The sequence below is a fragment of the Elephantulus edwardii genome, unplaced genomic scaffold, assembly GCF_000299155.1.
Source record: "Elephantulus edwardii isolate Elephantulus edwardi_28Jun2011 unplaced genomic scaffold, EleEdw1.0 scaffold00068, whole genome shotgun sequence".
Classification (NCBI taxonomy): Eukaryota; Metazoa; Chordata; class Mammalia; order Macroscelidea; family Macroscelididae; genus Elephantulus; species Elephantulus edwardii.
In genome coordinates, this window is record NW_006399818.1 from 651,658 (window position 1) to 664,043 (window position 12,386).

At 38.6% G+C, this 12,386-nt stretch overlaps 1 protein-coding gene across 1 annotated transcript in view; it reads right to left on the bottom strand.

Annotated features, from left to right (window-relative positions):
* FGD6 (FYVE, RhoGEF and PH domain containing 6) overlaps window positions 1-12,386 on the bottom strand; it is a 164,278-nt gene that overhangs the window by 8,195 nt on the left and 143,697 nt on the right. The window contains exons 16-19 of the mRNA XM_006888563.1: window positions 6,542-6,644; window positions 5,903-6,049; window positions 4,787-4,889; window positions 2,889-3,016 (exon numbers count right to left, since the gene is read on the bottom strand). Coding sequence (XP_006888625.1) covers window positions 2,889-3,016; window positions 4,787-4,889; window positions 5,903-6,049; window positions 6,542-6,644 — 481 coding nt within the window. The remainder of the gene's footprint in view (window positions 1-2,888; window positions 3,017-4,786; window positions 4,890-5,902; window positions 6,050-6,541; window positions 6,645-12,386) is intronic.

A 12,386-nucleotide genomic window follows, 5' to 3' on the forward strand; every position in this document is an offset into this window, starting at 1 on the left:
TTTGTATTTCCATACTTGAAAGCTCAACCTCAGTTGCCCTTTCTGTTATCTACATGTGTTCTGTTGTACTTAGGGTTTTCAGAGGCCTGCTATTTCAGAAGTGGATGGCCAATCCTTCTTCCTAGTCTGTCTTAATGTAAATGTTCAGATCCAGAGAAGTATCAGACAGACCAGCAAGTTAAAGGTATATCCCTTATTGTGGAGTTAAAAATCAGTGTTAGTGTTGTCCCTACCTCTGGGATTATAGTGCAGGGTCTTGCCACCAGGGCACCAGAGCTCCCTTTTAATAGTTGTTGTTGTTCTTAGAGTGAATTATATTAATTCTGTATCTATTTTATAAGAGGATAAGGTGCTTAATGGAAGCTTCAAGATCTGACATTAAATTAGATAAAATTAAGAACAAATCATTTTGCATAAATATATGTATTCTGCTATAAGAATATCAGGTAATTTGGAATAGAACTCCAACATTGGCATTAGAATGAGATTTTGCTTAAACTTAACTACTTTGGCATCCTACTGTGTGCTTATGTACGTGCTACTGCCATTACTTGAAACATCTGTATATTCAACTTTTGGAGCATTTTAAAGTGAGTTCATTAGCCAGGTAATATAAACCATGATACTGTATGGTCGTCTGTGGCCTCATTAATATGCAAGATAGATATTGTAAATGAAAAATTTCAGATGAGAGAGTCACTCAGTGATGAATAGCTGTGTTAGTTGAGAACGAGCTCAGTGTGTAATAAATTATTTCATTTTTTCTTCAGGAAAACCCCAAGAAACAGACACCATTTTATAGATGAGGACACTGACAGGAATGAGCTAGACAGGAATGGCTGAGTGTCTTGTGCATGGTGCTTGACTACACAGCTGGGGCTCTTGCTTGCCACAATGGCCTGCTCTGCCTCCTACGATTTGGCCTCCATTCACCTTCTCCTTACCTCAATCCATTTCCTCTGCCTGGTCACTGTCTCCCTCTCTTTCGATACCTTCTACACTTTCTCATCTCAAGCATTACTTCCTCAGAGAAACTTTCCCCGATCCTCCAGACCAAATCCTTGTTCTTTTTACTAAATGCATTCTTCCCAAACTAGGAATAATCTATTCATTTGTATCTGTGTTCTAACTTCCATACAGACAAGTCTGTTTTGCTCACCCTGGTGTGTTCGGTGGCTGGCACAGTGCATGCATGCATGGTCACATAGTAACAGCTGAATGACATTCATATTTGTCATGTAATTTCCCTAGTCTGATTGCAAAGAGTAAAGGAATAATTCTCAAAGTGATTCTAGTAAAAGAATTATGTGTTAAAAATTTTTCATCTTCAGACTTTGAGGAGTTTTTATATGCTGTGGAGCTTAGCTGACCCTCCAGAGAGTTTTCAAAGACTAAACTTCATGGAAAGAGACTGCACAACTTTCTACTGCAGAGCAGCTGGTGGATCCAAACCATGTGCTTTTGGGTTGGGTTGACAGCACAACTCCTTATCAGTAGGCAGCCAGAAGACCTTGAACAGGACCTGAGAATTTACATTTCTAACAATTTCCTAGCTAAGACTCATACTGCTAGTCTGGGGCCATGTTTTACTTACGAACTGTGACATTATTATGGAAATGTAAAAATTTAAAAATAACCAAGATTCTGATTAAGAACCTCAAGCTATGGATGTAGGTTTGAGTTGACTTAATTGGGTTTAATACAAAACTTTACAAATGTTTTCTTAAATCTCATTCTTGGTACTTAATAAAAATCATGTCATGCTGTTTCAATTACCATAATGGAAAAGACTGATTTTACTCAGGATTTTCTTGTTGCCTAGTGGGTGGGGAGCTGAACTGCTAACCCAAAAGTGGTTCCTCTCAAACAGTTTTAATCTACCAGTGGTTCCAAAGAAGAAAGAGGGGCAAATCTCCTATGCAATTTACAGTCTCTGAAAAACTACTGGAGGGTGAGCTATGAGTTGGTTCTCATTTGATGGCCATGAGCTGAGTTACGTTACAAAAGCGATGTTAGTCAGAATTATAGGTGGTTGCTTGCACTTCTTACCACAGAACACCACCAACAGTAACCACGTAAATGACTCAAAATTACAAAGTCGAGACCCTGGAAGAGATGGACTGACACAATAACAGGGGTAGTGAGGGTAGATGTGTCAGAGACAATGAGAATGGCTCAGGATAGAGCAGGGTTCAGAGCTGTTGTACATAGGGTTGCTATGGGTCGTAGTCAACTCAACAGTATATAACAACATCCACCAGATACAACACTAGTAAGAGATGGCACTAATTAGTGAACACTTAAGAAGACTGACCAGAAGGACGGTGCTGCCTGCTCTCTGAAAATTGCTCTCTTAACACTTACATGTGAGGAATAGTAGGACACCACTGATGTCTGTGGATTATACATTGATGGATCTAACTGTATAAACTAATACCAATTTTTGTGAATTTATTTTCCCTTTCAATTTTAATGGCAACATAGTTTACTGTGACTTCATCCCTGTATAACCAACCAATGACTAACTAGTTATGCAGATCAGTAAATGCAACCAAAATGTACAAAAAAATTCTAGTCTTCATCACTCTAACTGCATGGGAGGATGTTTTTCTTTAAGTTCTTAGGAGGTAAAAAATGTATTTCTATACAAGTTAGTTTTACTTTCTGTTTCCTCTCCAAATCTTGGGACTGCCATTTTCCCAGTGATTCACGTCACAAGGGAGACCAGGCAAATTGGTGAGATATCAGCCCCATCCATTGCCAGTATTAAAATTCATGTCTTAATAGTGATGGGAAATGACGGCTTCCTTTATAAATAAAAACCAGTGTTTTCTCTGAGTATGAATAATTCAACCTCATCAGCCTGCAAGCCTAATAGAAACACTTACTTCTTTGAGAGCGGCTGGGATTTTTTTCTGTTTCCTCCCTGATGGAATACTCTGTAAGACTGATGATAAGGCACTTGAAGGGGATTTGTGACTTCCTGGAGATCCAATCTTAGTTGAGTGCTGGTGATCTGAAACAGATTAGATAATGGTAAGATAGTCAGTTGTAAGCAGAGTGAAATTCAATTTAATCCAAATCAGAACACAATGTTGCATCATATACTCCAAGAAGTATACTCAGAGAAACAACTCTGATAGCCTTGGGTCAAGGAAATGATGACTCAGGAATAAGTAGACTTCACCGTCTATGGTTTTATGCTTCTTGATCCTTAAAACATGTGAAAAGTTTATCCTTCTGTGCTTTTAAATTTCTGAAGTATGTGGTTGTAGTATCAACTCGAAAAAATGTTATAAATCTCCTCTACTGATTTATTTTTAAAAATCTGTATCAACAATGTTTTCTGTCTAGATAGTAGACATCATCATCATATCACAATGGAAAAAATGCTAGAAAATGTGTGTGTGGGGGAGCTTAGATGAGAAAGAAATTAATTCTTTAAGTCTGACGACAGAGGCACTAAGAAAGCTGGGAGAATGTGATGGTCCTTAAGATGTAAAGAGCAGTTTACCAGGAGGGAAAAAAAAGGGGGGAAGAGCACTCCAGAGAGAGGCCAGTTTAAATCAAGGAAGGCAGGTGTGCAATTTTATGTATTTGGAGAATAATAACGTTGGTGGAACAAAGTATGGATCTAAGAAACTTTCTTGTTTAGGCAGTGGGAAATCAATGGTTTTTTAGCCAGGGAATAACTTGAACAGATCGAAGACTTAGAAAAATAAATCTTGCAGCACCCGGAAGGGGGGATTTACAGCAGGAAATGCGGGAAGGAAATTATAACAGTCCTGGCCAGATATATGAAAGTCTTCATTAGGGCTGATATTGGAGCAATCAAGACAAAGACAGATTTTTCAAAGATAAATCTGTCAAGATTTACAGACCAGATCAGTGTGGGTGATGAAGGAAAAGGACTCAAAGTTGAATGTTGTACGTCTGCAGCTTATACCGGAGAGCTAAGGGGGGGATATAAGTTTGGCAAAGAAATCGGGCAGGTGTATCTTTTAGGAGAATGAAGGCAGACAACAAGCAATCTGGTCATCTATAAACATATAGGTTGGAAAGCTTGTTGTCTAGTTTTATTCACTCAGATATTGCCACTTGATAAACAACAAAGAGTTGTACACTACTCTTTCTAGAAATGGAGGATTATAATTTAAAAATTTAGATCATCTTGCTTTCTGCAATTTATAGATCTTTTCCCAAATATAGACCTGTGGGGTGTTGCTAACTGTATTACTTTTAGAAATGGACTGTAACTAATATGTAGACAAATATAATGTGTCACGAGCTATGTTTCCAGCCAGCTCTGGTGGCCTTGTGGTAAGGAATTACACTGCCAACCTAAAGGCACATGGTCAGAATCCACTAGCTACTTCACGGAGAATCATGAGCAGTCTCCTCCCCTGTGATTTACAGCCTTTGAAAATCCACTAAAGGGTCAAATATGAGTCAATTCTGAATTGATGGCACATCACATAATAACAACAGTATGTTTCTACAGTTAATTAATTCCTTTACAGGCAGTTTGCCTTAAGCATTTTATCCTGAAATTGAATTTCTACAATTAATTTTCTTAATAAAATCTCATTTCACAGAGTGAAAGTAAACTTCAGTCCAACTGCTCTTTGAATTATAACAAAATATGAGCTAAGAAAGCTTAGTACCCATTTTTGAGGCCAGCATCACCAACCATATTGCCAATACGCCTACGATGACACTTTTTAAAAAGCTGAAAGCATCTTGGAAATAAAGAAATTTTCAGTTAAATATTTTACTTATGTATTACCTAATTTCTGCAGTTCTTGGAAACAATGTTCACATACTCTTGCTGGTTGATTTTTCAGGTAATCTAAACCATATTTATTTGATGAGCAAGCTTGACATACAATCTGAAAACACATAGAAATGATTTCAATTACAATATCCTTTGTGTCCAAACCAAAGTAATCATAGAATTTATCACTCTGTGTCTACTTTTAAAAAATGTATTCAGAGTCATCCAATCTCAATTTCTGGAACAACTTTATCTAAAGTTCAGGCATGTGATGATCTAACACACAGTACCACATTTGAAAGGAGGGACACAGACAGAATTGTCTATTACATGAGTGTTTGTATGTCAAATGTTTGCAGCAGGGTCAGACATGCAGTAAATTCACTGTGAGCTATAGTTAGCAGCAGCAGGAACACCACCACCTTCATCATCACTATTACTGCAACTGCCAAGCCTGCTGGCCCTCTGCCACGTATCCAGCTCTAAGTAGATGCACTCTCTCTCTTTCTCTCTGGCCTCATTTCCTTTTTTAAAGAACTCTCTGATGTTGTTACTATCGCACTTTACTAATGCAACCATATGACTTAATAACAATAGTGATAACTTCACCACTGAAAGGTTCCTCCTCTTAAATAGTTGGTCATCTAGAGAAATACCACTTAAATACAGTGAAGCTAATGAGATCCGGAACTCAACAGCACTGCCATATTCTCCCAGGTCTCACAAGTTTTCTGCTTTCCACGGGTTCTAGTCTGATCTGACCACATGTTTAGTGGAAAATATCTGAGTTTTCCTTCTATGATTGGTTTGCATCTTACGTTCCTGCTTTCACAGGTTCTATTAACAGTTAGCTGTGCAGAGACATGAGAGCCTGTTTAACTGCAAATCTGTTAATATTTTGACATAAATTTGTCTATTACTGACATTCTAAATAGAGTAGGAGAGGATAAGATCCTCCAGAAGGTTTCTTGCCTTTAATATTTAGAGAAAACACTATTGATGATCCACATCAGTATCTTTCTGTCCTTCTCAGACTCTCTCCCTTATCTTTTTTGCATACTAGGAATCAGCTAGCTCACTCGGGACAGCCTGAAAATCAAAATGAAGATGAGTGGGATTCTCTCCAACCTTTCCACAGGCCCGGCAGTGGTGTCGTCTCCAGGTCAGAGTGAATTCACTTGTGCAGATCATACACATGGTGACTCTGGTATCGGGAACCCAGATAGGAGCCTTTGATCCAAGGGGACTAACTTCCTCTTTATTATCCGAGTCAGCCTGCAGAAGAAGATGGACTTCTGATTATTTCTACGCTTGGTGCCCACGGAAGAATCAAGCCTTCCTTTTGAGTAGAGGTGCCATGGTTGAAGTAAGGGCTGTTATTGTTGGTTCATATTCCCTGGAAATGAATATCTAACTATATTCTGAAAATCCTCTAATGCAAAGTGAATTCTGAAAAGATGCCTGTGATAGTGAGATGACAGCTGATTATTGTCTTCCTTAAACTAGTTTGCATTTTCTAAATTTTCTAAAATGGGGTTTTATAGCTCAGAGAAAACACCGATATGTTATATGCTATCACAGGGCTGCAGTTCAGCAATAACAGCAGAATAAATATTTAACTCTGAAATTACACACATACCCCTTGTTATCCTTCTGTGACATATGCTGCTTTTTAAAACCCATGAGAAAAGTGGGTTGGATTTTTTTTAAAGGTAAAACTGTTTGAAATGCACTGAAAAAGGAGGGGAAAAGCAGCAAAGACAATACCTCGTCAAGACTCCTACTAGGATAGAACGTGATTCTTTTCTTGGCATACTCCTCAATTGACCTGGAAATTGCTTCGAGCCATTCATCCCTTTCTGCGGCAGAACTGTTGGGGGCAAAAGAATGTTCCATCAACCAGATGTCAGCGTCTATTCTCTCTTTTTAATTTTTTTTTTTCTTTCTCCCATGGCAACAGATTCGATCAACCTCCAACAATCCTGTCGTACACAACACTGAGGTTTATTTGAACAAATAATGACAGTGGACATTATAGCCCAGGGCATTTTAGCAGGCATTTTCTCTTCCAAAAGTACTGCTTTGTATTAAATGGCTTTTGAAGTCACTCTTAAACATGTAACTATTTTATACTTTAGGTTAAAGATGATTCATAGAATTAATATCTATGGTTATTATAAAGCCAAGAAGGTTCCTAAAATAAAATCCTAGAATTAAAAAAATATTTCAGTGACTCAAATTTCATATCCTAATTTACAACACAGAATGTTAAAATATTTTTAGATTACTGAATGTTACTAAGAATTTTTTTCCAAATAAAGGACAGTGAGGAAAAGGAAACGTATTTGTTGCTCTCATAAAATAAAACAGAAGTAGAAGGAGTGGTTAATGAAGGAAACAGCTCTCCATTGTCATTAGGACTCAAGAGAGGCCAGTGACACTGGCCATTCTTTTGGTCCTTACCCCGGTACAGCCCACCTTTAATTCAAATCGTACTGAGGGAACGCCTTGAACCAGAGCATTCCTGTTCTGTTGTTTTCTACAGCCATGCTACCCAGCCCCAGCCCAAACTCCCTCTGTGGTAAGTCTGAGTTGTTACCGCTATCAGCACATTCATGAAGCTATTATTTAATTTTTATTTTACATACTTGGAACTTAGAGGCACATTTTAGTATACTAAAGGAATTAACAGAAAGTTGAAAAAATTAAAACTCCATAATTGAAAATAAAAGCCATAATGATGGAACTGTGTAGATTTAGTGTCATTTATAAAATATATTTTATATCCTCAGTCATCAAGAGACAGAAATCCAGCTTACATATAAAATTTACAAACGAGATTATTTTTCAGATTTTCACTGTATATAAAGGCTAAGATAAACAACTTCTCTCTAAAATAAATACAATCTTCTTTTATCACTCTGACATTGCAACAGTTTTGTTGTTCTTTCTCAGGTGCCACTCAGTCAGCCCCACCTGATGGAGAACTTCAGTGTAAGAGGACAGACACAGCCCCTTTCTACACCATCCACATGGTCACTGAGATATTTGCGTCCACTGTGTGGTTACTGTGTAGTGTCTTTGAACCAAGAAGGTCATTTGCCAGCTCAATACTGGACGGCATTCTATGATGATCCATATGATTTTCACTGAATAATTGTCCAAAGTTGATTACTGGTCTTTCTTTGCAGTCTGTCAACTCCATTGAAATCTATCTCCCATAGGTCAGTTTAGGAGTATTTCAAATACCGATGGCATAACTTCTATCATCATAGCAACACATGAACCACTACTGTAACAGACTGATAACGGGGGTGGACTGCTACAGCTCACTACCATCTAACAGTTACTACATGTTTGCCAAGGGAGCTCTGGTGCTTCTGGTAAGAAGTCTGCTGCAATTGGAAAGGCAGACAGTTCAAATCCACTAGCTGCTCCATTGGAAAAGGAAGGGCAGTCTCCTCCCACGTGATTTACTGCCTCTGAAAACTCACTTGAGGGTCAGCTATGGAGTGTTTCTCACTCGACCGCACACAACAGTATGTGCTAACTGTGCAAATAGCAATGTACTTGCAAATGTCATCATTCTCAGAACTCTGCTAGATATAAAATTCATTGCATATTACCACTCTTTTCCTCCTTCACGTCATTACATAGATGAAGAATTTGAGGATTATCAATGTTAGTTATCTGCTTTAGAAAAGAGGCTACTAAGTGACAAGTCAGTATCAGGCCCAAGCTTTGAACCATTTACCAGCAGGTCATTTATAACCTCTGTCTGTGTGCTCTGAAGAACTGTTTAATGAGAACACAAACTCGGGATTCTAAGCAAACATTCACAAAACATTACTCTTTCCCTCACTCTCCATCTTTTTTTACTGGAAGAGGAGACAGAAAGCTGAGAGACAGATGGCTGATTTGAGAATTGCTGCCTGCTTTTGTGGGAGCCCTTGGGGCCATGTGGTATGTGAGTCAATTGTGCAGATCATGTCACATATGCTATTCTTTCATTTAATCATTCCTGGATCTCACTTGTGTGGGATTCTGCCAAAACAATGTTGACCAGCACATGACAACACATTTCTCATAGACCACACACATTTGCCCACAGCATTGAGTGGAGACACTGCAACTCTGTTTTGGTAATATGGCTGGCAGAAGAATTAGCATCTTTCCTGAATCATACTGTTACACTAAATATTCTATTCACACAACATAGGTACGTTAACCAGAAAATAGACTTGTAATGAATGAATTCCATTTTGTGACTAGCTGGGATGGTTATCCAAGGGGCAAACTCTTCATTTGAGATAATTTCTGGTGTATTACTACTTTGGAATATTACTTTCCATTTCCAAGGTCACATCCCTTTTATTCCATTAATTTCAATGTTAGGCATTTGCTTTAGGCGTTATTAGGTGCCCGCTAAGAGTTAGGAACTAAGCCTTGAACTGGGAATACAAAATACATCTTACCTGTAAGATGTCATTGACCTGAACAGGACTAATCGCTATCCTAGGAACAACAGATCCAAACTTTGCCCTAACCTGCACCAGCCCCATAATCCTGCCATGCAGTCACTATGTCAGTCTAGCTAGTTGAGGATCTTACTCTTTTTGTTGATCTACAGCTTTTCTAGGCAAGATGTTTTATTCCAAGGACTAATGCCTTCTGACAACTGCCTTCTGGTCCAAATATAGGTTTACATAAGGACAATCAAATGTTCTGGGATTCCCATTCTTCTCAGAGTCAGCCACAGTTTGTTGAGAACCACACAGTCAAAAGCCTTTGCATAGTCAATGAAACACAGATAGACATTCTTCTGGTACTCTCTGCTTTCAGCCAGGATCCATCTAACATTAGCTATAATATCCCTAGTACCAGTCCTTGGAAAGGGACATCATGTTTGGGAGGGTGGAGGGACAGCACAACAGAAGAAGACCCTTATGTGATAGACTGATTCAATGACTGAGGTAATGGGGGTGGGTTTGTCAGAGACAATGAGGTTGGCACAGGACAGAACAGGGTTGAGGGCTCTTGTACATAGGGTCGCTATAAGTTGCAAGCAACGACAATAGTACTTTCTGACAAGTCCAAAGTATGTGATGAAATGAAGTTTCACTAACCTTCCCTCTAATGAATATCTTGGTTTTCACTTTCTCCCAAGGCAAGATTTGTCTGTTCATTGGCAATCCATGGTATATTCAATACTCTTTACCAACATAATTCAAAGGCATCAAGTCTTTTCCAGGCTTTCACACGCATATAATGCAACTAGAATACTATGGTTTGGGTTATGCATGCTTCATCTCTAAACCAGCATCCTTGCTCTGTAGCACATTCAGGTGGTCTTGATGGCTAAGTTGCCCAATATTACAGGTCTTTAGCTTTCTTGACTGCTGCTACCATGGATGTTGATTGCGGATTCAAATAAAGCAAAACTGATGACAATTTCAGTCTTTTCACCATCTGTGATGATGTTCCCAATTGTTATAGTTGTGAAGATTTTGGTTTTCTTGATGGTGAGGTGTAATCCATACTAAAGGTTGTAGTCTTTGACCTTCTTCAATAAATGCCTTAAGTCTTCTTTACTTTCTGGAAGCAAGATGGTGTCAGCTTGTATCTACTTCAGATCAGGCACAGAAACAAAGGTTCAGAACTTTTGTACATAGGGTTTTTATATAAATCTCAAGTGACTCGATGGCACATAACAATAATAATAAAGAATATAAAGATGATGAATAATATAGACGCAGTAAGTTACCTTACTGAGGATTAGAGTGGTGGGGAAGGCTCTGTAGGAGGGAAGACTAAGGCAGGATCTAAAGAAGTGTATGGGTTAGACAGGGCACCATGCAGCCACCCTGAGCACTCCCATTTGGTCTGTCACCTTCAGCTATTATCTCTAAGCTCCTCTCAAATACATGCCTCTATCCAGGCTTCCTTTTGAGTTCCAAATTAGAAACTCCTTTCTTTATATACCATACTGGTATTCACAGACATTTAAAATTCAACACGCACATCCAAAATTTCAGATTTCTCCCCTCAAAGCTTGTCTTCTCCTCTGTTCTCTATGTCAGTGAATAGCACCACCTACACATGGGAGTTGGAAGCTGAAGTGGCATCTACTTCCTAAACAACATGACTGGAAACTCTATGAACTTTGGAAATGTCGAGGGGCTTCAGGCCTTTTGTTCATAGGGTCGCTATGAGTCGTGCTCAACTCAAAGGCAATAAAAAATAACACAGCACCACACTGGAGACTCATTCCTCAATCTCTCTCATCCTCTATGTTCAAATGTTACCTCCATCAGTTCTCATTCCAATCAATTTTCCATACAGCAACCAGGAAATATTTTTTTTCCTTCTTTTTCTTTTTCAGGAAATCTTTTAAAATGCTAACCTGGTCACATGATTCTCTTGTATAAACCTTCCAGTAGCTGCCCATGGCCCACAGGGTAAAAGACGCACAAGATGCTGCATCTCGGAATATGCTATGCCCTTTTCTACCTCAGGGCCTTTATATGCACTGTTTCTAATGAAAAGGAGTCTTCTCCTTTCTTCTCTGCCTAGATGGACGTCCAACTCTTCATCAGGAACAGAAATTTATTTTCTCACAGCTTAGGAAGCTAGGGGTTCAATTTCAGGGCACTGGGTCTAGGGAAAGGTTCCCTCTGTAGATGTCCAAAGCTTAATTAACTTTCTGATGTTAATATACATAAGTAGATCTACTAATCTCTAACATTCTTGCCCCTCAAATCCACCTCAAGGTCCCTTGTTTTGCAGCTATCTTAAAACAGTTAGTACTTTTCTCAGTACTGTAAATATTTGAAAAATATATGGCTTTACATACAATAAGTATTTAACAGTAAGTAAAGAACTTTAAATATTTACTAAATATATGTCTTTATTTTAACCCCTATGACTCAATTTTCAGCCAAAAATAGACAACCATATAAGGTAATAAAAAAAAGTGCATCAAGGATGTGCAGCTATGACTCACAGGTGACTTAATGGCACATAACAACAACCATCAAAGAGTTGTGAAGATTTCATGAAGTTGTTGTTACGGTGCCATTTCGTTGCCTGTGACTCATAGTGACCCTACGTATGATAGCTCTGAATAATGTGGGTTGTACTTAAGTGTTTGCTACTATATTCATTACATCAAATCTCAGGTCTAAGGAGGAAGCCAGGTCTACCAGATCCTGCTGTGGAACAGGATCTCGGTATTACAGCTATTGCTCCTCATCCCTCACCAATCAAAGCCGCCAAACATCCACTGCTGCTTTCTGCCAGTAAGTTAAGAATCATGTATGTTCCACTGTAATAAGAGTCATGCAGCCTCACATTTCCCAAGCACTTGATTTCAGCCTATGGTAATATATTTTGATATAAATAAGTCATTGCAAGATCTATTTTGTGGCAAAGAGATGTGATATAAATGATAATGGTTTACAAAGCATTCATATCCCAGCTTTGCCAGCTGTGTATCCTTAAGCCAGCAATTCAATTTTCATTATGGTTAGATTTCCACTGTACAAATGCAATGTGAAAATTTCCTAGCAACCTACAAAGCAAAAGATTTCCCTCTCTCTCTCTCCTATACTAT